This window comes from Molossus molossus, unplaced genomic scaffold (assembly GCF_014108415.1).
Source record: "Molossus molossus isolate mMolMol1 unplaced genomic scaffold, mMolMol1.p scaffold_m16_p_13, whole genome shotgun sequence".
Taxonomy (NCBI): domain Eukaryota; kingdom Metazoa; phylum Chordata; class Mammalia; order Chiroptera; family Molossidae; genus Molossus; species Molossus molossus.
In genome coordinates, this window is record NW_023425348.1 from 93,515,002 (window position 1) to 93,527,138 (window position 12,137).

A 12,137-nucleotide genomic window follows, 5' to 3' on the forward strand; every position below is an offset into this window, starting at 1 on the left:
ATACTGAGGAAATCAAAGACGCCCTAAATAAATGGAAAGAGATACTCTGGTCATGGATCAGCAGACTCCATATTGTGGAGATGTCAGTTCTTCCTAAAGTGCTCTGGAGATTCAATATAACTCCAATTAAAACCCAAGCCAGATTTTTTCTTTTGTAGAAATAAAGCCAATTCTAAAACATATATAAAATTTCAAAGCAAATAATAGTAGCCAAAACAGTTTTGAAAGAGACAAACAAAAATGGAGTATTGTTCCTCTGATTTAAAGCTGTAATGATCAGGATGGTATGGTATTAGTGAAAGGGTAGACGGACAGGTCACTAGTACAGAATAGTCCATAAGTAGACCTGCACATACATGGTCAATTTCTTTTTAAAAAAAAATTTATTGGCTATATTGGGTGATATTGGTTAATGAAATTATATTGATTTCAAGCAGTCAATTGGTTTTTGACAAGGTCTGGATGCAGTTAACGAGAAAGGATAGCCTTTTCAATGTGGTGCTAGAACATCCATCTGCAGAAAATTGGACCTTGATTTGAACCTTGCTCATTATGCAGAAATTAACTTGAAATGGATCATAGAACTAACTGTAAATCCCAAAACTATAAAGGTTCTAGGAAAAAAATCTGACCTCAGGTTTGGCAGAAGTTTCTTAGATGCATCAACAAAGCCCGATCGATAAAAGAAAAGTTGACAACTCAGACTAGATTAAAATCCTAAATTCTGCTCTTTAAAGGACTTTATTACAAAAATGAGAAGGTGCCCTGGCTGATGTGGTTCAGTTGTTAGAGCAACGGCTAGGAAACTGAAGGGTTCAATTCCCAGTCTAGGGCATGTTCCTGGGTTGCAGGTTTGATCCCTGGCCACGGTCAGTACTCATGCTGGAGGCAACCAACCGATGTGTCTCTCTCACATAATTTCCCCCCTCACCCGTTCCTGCCACCCTTCCACTCTCTCTAGAAATTAATGGAAAAAATGTCCTCAGGTGAGGATTCAAAAAAGAAAAAATGAGAAGGCAAGCCACAGACCACCAGAAAATATTTGCAAATCACATGTCTGAGAAAGGTCTGATATTCAGATAAATACAGAACACCCAAAACTTCATAGCAAGAACAATAATCTTGATTTTAAGGTCAAAGTTTGAGCATTTAGAGAATAATGTATATATCAAATACATGAAAACATGGCCAACAGCATTTGTCATTAGTGAAATTCGAGTTAAAACCACAACCATGGCTGGTTTAGCTCAGTGGTTAGAGCATCGGCCTGCGGACCAAAGAGTCCTGGGTTGTTTTGGTTTTTTTATATCCTCACCCGAGGATATCTTTCCATTTTTTGGACAGATAGAGTGGGAGGGAGAGAGAGGAAGGGAGAGAGAGAGAGAGAAACATCGACGTGAAGGGACACATCGAGTAGCTGCCACCCACACGACCAACCAGGGCCAGGGACAAACTGCAACCGAAGTACGTGCCCTTAGCGGGAACCGAACCCGGGTCTCTCCGGACCGCAGGCCGACGCTCCAACCGCTGAGCCAAACTGGCCAGGGCAAAGAGTCCTGGGTTTGATTCCCTCCAGGGGTGGCCCATACTTCAGTTGCGGTTGGTCCCCGGCCCCAGTTGGGGTTGTTCAGGTGGTAGCCTATCGATGTGTCTCTCTCACATCTATGTTTCTCTCTTTCTCTCTCTCTCCCTCCCTCCCACTCTGTCTGAAGATAAATGTAAAAATATCCTTGGGTGAGGATTAAAAAAAAACAAAATCAGCCCTGGCCGGTTACGCTCAGTGGTTAGAGCGTTGGCCCGCAGACCAGAGAGTCCTGGGTTCTTTTCCCGCTAAGGGCACATACCTCAGTTGCAGTTTGTCCCCAGCCCTTGTTGGGGTTGTGTGGGTGTCAACCACTCGATGTGTCTCTCTCACATTGATGTTTTTCTCTCTCTCATTCTCCCTCTCTCCCTCCTGTTCTGTCTGAAGATATATGCAAAGATGTCCTTGGGTGAGGATAAAAAATAAAAAAACAAAAACGCATTGAGATACCACGGCACACTTTTTGAACAACTAGAGTTTATTTCCTGTTTCCTGTGGGTGCTGTAACAATTCACCACAAACTCTGTGGCTTAAAATGACAGACATTTTTTCTCTCACTAACGGCATGCCAGAAGTCCAGAATCAAGGCGTCAGCAGTGCCTGCACTCTCTCCATAGGCTCCGGGGAGGCCCAGTCTTTGCCTCTTCCATTTTCTAGAGGCTGCTGGCTTTGCTTGTAGCCACTTCTTTCTCTGCTTTATCTTCACATCGCGTTCTCCGCTGTGTCTGTGTCTCTTCTCTCCTACAAGGGCGCTTGTCCTGACGTTTAAGGTCCACCTGGATAATCCAATCTCATTTTAAGATCCTTCATTAATTATATATTCGAATAAAGTAGCATTCACAGGCTCTGGGGTTTGGGATGTGGAAATATCTTTTGGGGGCCACCGTTCAGCCCTACTACATAGCTAAACCAAACTAAAAGAATAGACAATCCCCAGTGCTGGTGATGTTGGGGAGCAGCTGGAAGTCTCACATTGTTGGGAATGCAAAGTCACAAAGCCACTTTCTATAAACATTCAGCGGTTTCTTATAAAGTCAAACACATTTGTGTTATCATTCAGCAATCTCTTAGCTGTTTACCCAAGTGAAATAAAAACTGTGTCACACACAGACTTGTAAGTGAGCATTGATGTCACCTTTATTTATAATCACCTCAGACTGTAAGCGACCAGTGTGTGCTCCAGCTGGGTCAAGAACTGTGGTGAGCCCTGCAATAGCTCTCAGCAGTCGGAGGAACGGCTGCTGCTGCGTGCACAGCCATACTTGTACCTTTTCCAGTCTGAGTTCTACATTTAATGAAGCTCTGCTTGGAATGTCAGTGTGGGTTTGTTTTAGATTTGGAAAATTCTTCTATATATTTGAAAGAATAAAAATGTGAGACTAGCCAAGGAATTTTGGCTCGTGACTGAGAGAAGCTGCCTCCTGCGTGTTACAGTGCATCATTGATATAATAAACAGGGCAGTGTGATACTGGTATTTGGGAAACCAAAAGTTATATGAATGATTTAGGTACTTTATGGTTTTGTATATTTCTTCACTTGAGCAGGAAAGGCGATTGTTCTATAAATATGGCTTAGGAAGTGACTCACCACTTGGGAAAAAATGTGTCTATACCTATTTTACATAAAAATAAATTCCAGGCGAATTAAATGAAAAATACTAGAGGTAAAGTATGCAAACACTGAAAAATGTGATGGAATTGTGAAGAACTTTTAAACATGCCTCTTTAGATAGAAACTATAATGAAAAAAGCAGTATTTGGCCACATAAATTCTTGAAACCCCTACACATCCAAAAGCACTATAATCTTTTCCCCTTCTCCCTTTCCAGTCATTGAGTTTCTGAATGCTGTTCCATGTAGCTCTTGAAGTTAGAAATCACTTCCACGTGTGGAGTGTTTGCAAGTAACAGTCATAATAATCACTCTGGAAGTGAGCGGTGTGCCAGGCAGTGTTCAGTTCTATGTCTGCGTCAGCATGATGCTCTCGGCTGTCCTGGGAGAGACCTCAAGTGAGCCCATTTCCACATAGAACACAGAGCTGGGAGGGAGGAGCCAGGACCCGAGCATAGGCAGTCCTGCTCCAGCCACAGTGTTACCAGCCACTGGTGTGCAGTGATGGTCAGTTGGCACCCCCACAGGTATAGGCCCTCCTCCTATCCTTTCTCCCCCTCCTTGGGCTCTGTCCTGCCCCCACTTTGAGAATCCCTGTGCCCATGTACTCACACCCATTGGGATTTGGGAGTCTCATTCCACATACAACCTTTCTTGTAGGAGTGGGTTGTAATAAGTATAGATTGAGCTTTAGGGAGAGGAGTAATTTAAGCCTTTTGAATAGGAAACAACATTGATTACCCAAGAAAAACGCACAAGAGCAGGCCTGCTGTTTACATCCCAAATGGCAGGCAGTGAGGTATGCCCTGTAATTCAGAGGCCAGAGCTCCTACTTTCCAGAGCTTCTGGGAAGAGAACTGCTAGTAGTAGAACAGGTCCAAGGAGATGGGCAGTTCAAGGGAATGGGAAGAAGTCACAGGAAGTTTCTACCGACTCTAAAGGTCTTGGATTTTAGGTCCTGTTGGCTGATCTCTGTCAAATTTTTATTCTACATGCTTTCTGTCCCTACAGTAACATTGATATTATATGCATATATAGCTGTTTGTATATATCTACATGCTAATATGGAGCACCGTGATTTGTTCTGAAATTGTAATAAGTATAATTTATTTCAAGATTTGAAGGCCATATAGAGATCTGCCCACCAGGCATGAGTCATTCAGCTTGTTCGGTCAACAAGAGTGTTCTAGAAGCCATCCGAGGAAGACTTGGATCTTTTCATGAACTCCTGCTTGAGCCACCCAAGGTAGGGCAGCTGTCTAAGCATGGCTGGCCAGCTCAGCAATGTGATTTAGACAGTTGTTACAAAGAACATGAGCCTTGTGAGTAGTAGAACTGGCTGTGACCAGTGTGTGCAAAATATGTTACAAAGTACAGAGCCAGTTTTTTTGCTTTTGAGCTTGTTTCTAACTGGCTTTAATCTATATATAGTGTCTAAATTAATGATTGGTATATAATTAAAATGAAACAAATTTTTACTTGCTTAGGAAACTCAGCTTTTGTTTTTATAATTTCTGGTTACTTATATATATGCCCATAAAATAAACACTTTTCTTCTCGCAGCATGTTCTTTTCACATCTTTCAGGTAAAGTAAATCTTTTAGGAACTGACTTTGGAAATGAAGTTGTTTTATTCACAGTTGGAGCAGTGGAACGTCTGATGGACAGATACTTATTTCAGAAGCAGTCAGTTGAATGTGACTCGGAGCTTGAGGTTTTCCATAGGCATATGTGGATGTGGATGTCAAAATGACTGTTCATTCAGGCGGGCCAGGGAGCACAGAGACAGACAGTGAAGACCTGCAAACGGGGACCCCGGTCCCCAGTGGTTTTACCACTCCCCCTGCGCCCTCACAGTGGTGGACAGGTGTAGGTTGGGGTAGGAAGCTCTTCCTTCTGGCATCTGTGGGGCGGAACACTCAGTGCTGGAGAGTTCTGCCAGCACCAGCTCTTTGCATTCTTTTTCCTTCTGCCCTTGTTCCTGGATCCAGGGTCTTAGCCATTGTAGTACGAACCTCTGTGGCAGCTACTGTGTGAGTTACTGGAGATTTAAATTTAGTATGCTAGCTTCTTCCTTCTAAATGAAATGTTTTCTATTAAGCCATTTTGTGGAGTGGTTGCCCAGAATAATTTACGTCCATTACCCAGGGAGTCTAGTTCAGCTTCCGGATGGTTTTTTCAGATGGCTGATGCTGCCGTGAGCAAGCATGGTCCCGCCTCTGCCATGCTCTCTTCCCTGCACTTGGCCAGTGTGGGATGCTGGCCAGTGTTTGGGGTTCCCTCAGGGAACGTGCTTGTGTTGGTGTTGAACAGTTACGGGCAGGCCAGGCCTAGGCAGAAGAAGAGGGAGAGGCAGGAAGAAAAAGAAAGGATTTACTTGGGAGGAGAGGCGAGACCATTACGAGTGGAAGTTGGAGGAGGGAGAAGGATGAGAGAGAGAAGTTGTGTGATGAAGGGCCCCTGACCTGGGACTCAAATGGCCTACCCATCTTCCTTTTAGAGGAACAAGGAGGGCAGCGTCTTATGTGGAGTCTCACACTTGTACTCTTCTTGACCCTGGTCCAAAGTAAGCAGCATCTCGTGTGGAGGAGTGTGCTCAGTGTGTACCTGATTTTACTCTCTGAGGTGTGGATAGATCCATGAAGCTTTTTAAATGTCTGATAATTAGAGCGGTCATCCATGGAGTGCAACTGTGAGCCTCACAATTCTATGAAGCCTCTGGTGGAACAGGATGGGGTGAGGGTGCTGATGGGGATGGGGACACTGAGAAAGGACGACCACGCTGCCAGGTGACGACCGTCATTCTTCCTGAACTGAAAGGTTCTGTGTCTGTCTGTTGTGATTTCACACAATAGGAACTCTTTTATAGATGAGAGCAGGTTTGCGGTTGGTGGGGTTCATGGTTGTGGTCCAGAGCAGCTTCTGAGTTTGCATCTTTTTTTTTTTTTTTTTTTTTATCCTCACCCGAGGATATTTTTCCATTTTTTGTACAGATAGAGTGGGAGGGAGAGAGAAGAAGGGAGAGAGAGAGAGAAACATCGACGTGAAGGGACACATCGAGTGGCTGCCACCCGCACGACCAACCAGGGCCGGGGACAAACTGCTACCGAAGTACGTGCCCTTAGCGGGAACCGAACCCGGGTCTCTCCGGACCGCAGGCCGACGCTCTAACCGCTGAGCCAAACTGGCCAGGGCTGAGTTTGCATCTTGATTAAAGATTTGGCAAAGGTGGCGCAAAACCTTGTGTAACTTCTCTTAGTTTCTGGTCAGGTTTGGCATATTGCACTGGTTTTCACAGACTCCTGTAGCTTTCTACTTTTTATCTAGGGCAGTTTAGAATGTTGAAGCAAGGGGCACTTCATTTCTTTAAAAAGTTATAGTCCAGGGAAGTTACTTGATTCTTGTTTTCCCTCAGTTATTTCTTTACATCTTGAAGATACCAATTTTCCTTCAGATGTAGAATTCAGGCCAAATTGTTTGCAGGGTTAGTTTACCTGGTGTTACATCGTAGCACGTGCCCTGCTGCATTCCGTTCGTTTACCTAAGTGAATTGCATTGGGAAGCTTTTTAATTGGAAGTGTTTTCTTCTTCAGAAGAGTGTGATGAAGACCACATGGGGTGTACTGGATCCTCCTGTTGGCAACACCCGGCTGAACGTGATTCGGTTGATTTCCAGCCTACTTCAGACAAACACCAGCAGTGTCAACGGGGACCTCATGGAGCTGAACAGCATTGGGGTCATATTGGTAAGACTTCCCTGGAAAGACGTTTTCATTTGCCCTTAGTATTTTATAGCTGTCTAACTCAAGGTACAATCTCACAAATTTACAGTGTATGTCAGTGACTTTTCTTGGTCTGGGTGTAAATGGTCTTTTTGGTAATTCACGTCTTGAGTTACTCATCCATTTTGAGCACTTCAAATTTGTCAGTAGTTATTTATCGTTGCTATATGTAAAGAAAACTATTAGAGACTTTCAGAGATGATGAAGACAGACTTTTCTCAAGTTCAATCTCACATAGTGAGTTAGTCACGCTCCTCAGGAGACTGTATGCGGTGACTGCTGCTGATAGCATTGTTTTCTCTTCGTAGCTAGCAAAGGGACACACGTGTCTTCTTTCATGGAGAGGTATCTGTATCATGTATCTGAGAAACTGTGGTCTTTTGATTAGAGTCCAAATTCTTCCTTGGAACAGCTGTTAGGCTGCTTGTCGGTGGAAGGGAAGAGGAAGAGCCCAGGAAGAGCCTTTCCCCAGTGTCACAGCTTGTGCTCAGAATCCACAGGCCCCGCCCCAGCGCCTGTGCTTGCTCTGCCCTGCCCCCCGCCCAGAAGGCACGCGGGCCAGCACTTACCAGGCTTCGCAAGGTGCCAGCACTCCGTCCACTGGGGGTTCACAGGAGGGTGTGGGTGTTTGCTCACTACACGGAAGGCATTGGAATGTGCACTTTGTGGTCATGTGAGCCTGAGCACAAAACCCTGTGAGAGAGAATAGCATGCCCAGAAAAGGGATGCGCTCCATCCCATACGCCTGCTAGCGTCACTTAGATTACTTACTTTGTTAAGTTCAGCTTTGGGCTAAATGACATGTCCACATAGGACATAGAGAGCAGGAACATTTTGGATAAAGATGAAATGTGAAAGGAATAGAGTATGTTTGGTGGCATAATTGTTGCTCTGGGGGACATAGTATTTGCCCTTCCCTCTGAATGGTAAAATTCCAGTGATATACCTTTCTACTCCTGTCTTTGAGAGCCTCCCTGAAGTTACCAGTTACTAGTCTTTAATCTTACTGTTGTTCATCTTTAGAGCTACTTTTGAGTGATAACGAATTTGATAAAACTCTCAAACGGATCATTAATTATTACTTTTTCATTTGAGATTAGCTAGCCAGACTAAATGATATCCTAAGTACGTACTTTATGTGTTTTGTGCTTTTAGGGATGTCTTTTCTTATTGTGTTATGTTACCTTCCTGGGTGATGTGAAAAACCCTTGTTTTGCTCCATTTGCCGCCAGGGCTTTGAGTTTCAAATGCCCAAAGTGGCTGTTCTTTGTTGAAGTGCGAGCCCCTCACCACGGGCCAGGCCAGGCCAGTGTCTTTCTCTGTCTGCCGTGCTGCACCTAGTCCTGGGCCCTGCACAGAACGCCTTCAGAAATACTTGTTGAATCAAAATGAAATTCTCAAAAATTTCTTTGAAAATTATTTAGTGAACTTAATATCAGTATTAGTTACTTTGAAAACATTAAAGGATATTCTTTCTCTTTGAGAAACTTACTATTACCCTTCCTTCATCTGTTTATTGTTGATGTCTACTCAATTTCATGAAAACTGGCATGTTGAAGGAGCAAATATCCTGTTACTGAGTCCATGGAGTAGAATTTGAAACCCCCTTTAAAATAAACTTATGATCCTTTTCATTATTCCTGTTGGACTAAGAACACATGGATTTATTTACTTTATTAAATCATTGTTTGGTAAATGTTTTAAAGTAGTGGTTTAAGCTGACTGGTGTGGCTCAGTGGTTGAGCATCAACCCATGCACCAAGAGGTCACTGGTTCGATTCCTGGTCAGGGCACATGCCCAGGTTGTGGGCCCAAACCCCAGTGGGGGCATGCAGGAGGCAGCCAGTCGATGTTCTCTCTCATCAATGTTTCTGTCTCTCTCTATCTCTTTTCCTCTCTCTCTACAATCAATAGAGAAAAAATATTTTTAAAAAATAATTAGTAGGTTAAACATGGAAGTAACTGAATAAAAGAAAGCTTTGTGTTTCTTTTTTATAGGATATGTTCTTTAAATATACATGGAATAACTTTTTACATACACAAGTGGAAATTTGCATTGCACTGATTCTTGCAAGTCCCTTTGAGAACACAGAAAATAGCACAATTACTGATCAAGACTCTACTGGTGACCATTTGTTATTGAAACACGTAAGCTTACTTGATGTCTTTTTTCTGCTACTCCTGGTTATAATGTTTTCCACTTAAGTGTGAAGTGAATTGAAATTGCTCACATTTAAAAAGTAGAAATGTATTGCCCTGGCCAGTGTGGCTCAGTTGGTTGGCCCACTGTCTCGTGAACTGAAGGGTCTCATGTCCCAGGAGTGGATTCAGTCCCCAGTCAGGATGCATTTTGGAGGCAGCTGATTAGTGTTTCTCACACTGATGCTTCTCTCTCTCTCCCTCTCCCTCTCCCATCCTCTCTCTGAAATCAATAAAAATAATATCCTTGAGTGAGGATTTTTTAAAAAGTACAAGTATCATTATGAATTCTGAGTTCAGTTTTTGCCAGACAGAATTTTCTTTATTCCGTTTTAAGTTTGGTTGGGCTCTGTATTTCTGGGACCAATTTCTATGGCTAATAAAACTTGGCTTTGCTTGAGGTCCACAGCTCATTGGGAGTAGCACTTGAAATACTGTCCTTGCTCAGTACATGTGCAGCTGAAGGCGGGTCCCGTCCTGAATCCCTGTGCTGCTCCGAGAGCCTCGGGTAGACACATAGTCACACTGTTTGATGTGCCCGTGATTCCCAGCTACGTTTGGCTTACTGGGTTATACATGTCACTGTTCTGCTCAGTTAGAGTTCTGTCTCACTTCAAAATTTTGACACTTTGACATTTATATAAATGTTAACTGGAATATTCCTTTTTATTCAGCTTTTTCAAAAATGTCAGTTAATAGAACGAATACTTGACGCCTGGGAAATGAATGAGAAGAAACAGTAAGTAAATTGTTTTCTGTTAGGAATTCCGTTTGATTTTTTATTTGAAGAAAATGTCCTCCCATGCCCTGGACAGAGAGCAGTGAAAATAATTACATAGAATATGCCACTTTATAGTTACACTCCTCTCGGGCGTCCAGGTTATTGCATTGCAACAGGTATTTTTCTCATGATTTATTTTGCATTTTTTCTCTCTTTCTACCTCTTGAAGGAAAACCAGGGGTTGGGAGGACTCCCCACCTCTGTGCTGCTTTAGAAACTTTCTGGTCCCTTTTGAATGGCTGTTTTTCTGAAAATAGTGTGGCGTGGAAGGAAGAGTTAAAAAGTCCTTTTTGGTGATGGTTTAACCCAGCACGCTGGTCCTGATTAGTCGTGTTCTCCTTGCACAAAAGTCACTTCATGGGACCTGGGGGATTGCCTGCTTTCTGGTCAGAAATTTTCATTAGCTGATTAGCAAGGCTATAGACTTCTTTTTTCCTAGTGGTGGTGTCTGTAACAGGCATTTGTCTAAATGGAAAGATACGTAGTTGGAAAGATTAGACTCTAAATGGGGCAAGGGGCAAGGGATAATTTGCCTGTGTTCCAATTGGTATATGGGCCAGACACAAGTTGACTACTTCTGTTGGCCAATTCCTCAAAATCAGCTAGTAGTTCAACTTGAGAAATGCTATTGGTAGATGACTGTCTCTGTTAATTGGTTGGTCTGATTAAAATTTTATGTCCTAACAGTGAATCAGCAGAATTTTTACCTCAGTTCCCTACAATCTGTTTAAAGTCTGAAAAGAAGTTTCACAAAAAGATAAAAAGGAAAGGCACAGAAACAGCATCAATGAATGTTTGGGTTTTGTTTGTTTTTATTTTATTATATTTTATTTTTTTATCCTCATCCGAGGACATTTTTTCAATTTTTTGTTCAGATAGAGTGTGGGAGGGAGAGAGAGAGAGAGAAACATCGACGTGAAAGGGACACGTCGAGTGGTTGCCACCCACACGACCCAACCAGGGCCGGGGACAAACTGCAACTGAGGTACGTGCCCTTAGCGGGAACCGAACCCAGGTCTCTCAGGACCGCAGGCCGACGCTCTAACCGCTGAGCCAAACCGGCCAGGGCTGTTTGTTTGTTTTTAAAGATAATATGTTATTAAGGATTAATGGTTGGTTGGTTGGTCTATTTGAATAAACCTTGTCCCTTTGAGGGAGTCTACAGTATAGTCTTTGAGTTGACAGTTTTTGCCGCCCCACACCCCCTCCCAGCCCCAAGCCTGGACATGCTCTGACACTCTGCTTTTCTGTCCATTCTCATCTTTGGTGCGTCGGGTTTTAGAGTGGTTGTTGAAATCCACTGTATTTGCCAAGCTGTTCCATCACTCCTCCTGTCAGGGCCTGAGTGTGTGTCCTTCTTCATCAGGGCCGAGGGAGGAAGGCGGCACGGCTACATGGGACACCTGACGCGGATAGCTAACTGCATTGTGCACAGTGCCGACAAGGGCCCCCGCAGCGCCGCCGTGCAGCAGCTCATCAAAGGTAGGTGGGCTCCGGGGCCTCCCTTCCATTTCCGTAGGCACCGAGGAAGGCTTTAAGGGTGACATGGACATACTCATGTCATTTGTAATAGTTCTCTGTGTAGTTTCTTTATTAACTATCTGGAGATTTGATGAGGTTCTTGAGAATGTTCTGAACAATGTAGTTCTTTGCCCTTCTTATTTCTGCAGTCCTTTTAGTAAGTACTGCAGGGTTGGCTGGGTTCAGTACTGGAGTTACACACTTTCATTCTTAAAGAGCATTGCTCAGTGACCCATTCCGTAAGCTATAGTTTCTCTTGCTTTTCCTTTCCTTCTGAAGACTCCTGTGTAGCCTGTGGATTGAGTTCCTTTAACTGGGTTATTAAAGCGTTTCTCAGCATTTGTCCACATCTCCATTACGAACACAAGGACTCTTTCCGTACTAGCATTGAAATGTAATCAGCCCAAGGTTACTTGAAAAAAAGTGTGTAGGTGCCTTTTACACTGGCATCCAGGCCACGAGTTTGTCACCCCTAAAACGAGAGAGCTCTGCGTACCAGCATAATCACTAGTCTCAGGACTTACTCTGAATGTGAAAAATCTTTACCTTTGCAGCAGAGTTCATTCAGAGTTAACTTGATGGAAATCATTTTCCAGTCTATTCTTCTGTTTATCTTTCAAGAATGCTTATATGTTCAAGAGGCTGTACCTGTCAAAGAATG

General features: G+C 43.4%; 1 protein-coding gene across 45 annotated transcripts in view; it reads left to right on the forward strand.

Annotated features, from left to right (window-relative positions):
- The window catches only part of PPP6R3 (protein phosphatase 6 regulatory subunit 3), a 138,379-nt gene that overhangs the window by 88,716 nt on the left and 37,526 nt on the right, over positions 1-12,137 (forward strand). For all 45 annotated transcript variants that reach the window (XM_036257663.1, XM_036257678.1, XM_036257672.1 and 42 more), the window contains 5 exons: positions 4,310-4,439; positions 6,787-6,939; positions 8,974-9,123; positions 9,849-9,913; positions 11,322-11,437. In XM_036257663.1, coding sequence (XP_036113556.1) covers positions 4,310-4,439; positions 6,787-6,939; positions 8,974-9,123; positions 9,849-9,913; positions 11,322-11,437 — 614 coding nt within the window. The remainder of the gene's footprint in view (positions 1-4,309; positions 4,440-6,786; positions 6,940-8,973; positions 9,124-9,848; positions 9,914-11,321; positions 11,438-12,137) is intronic.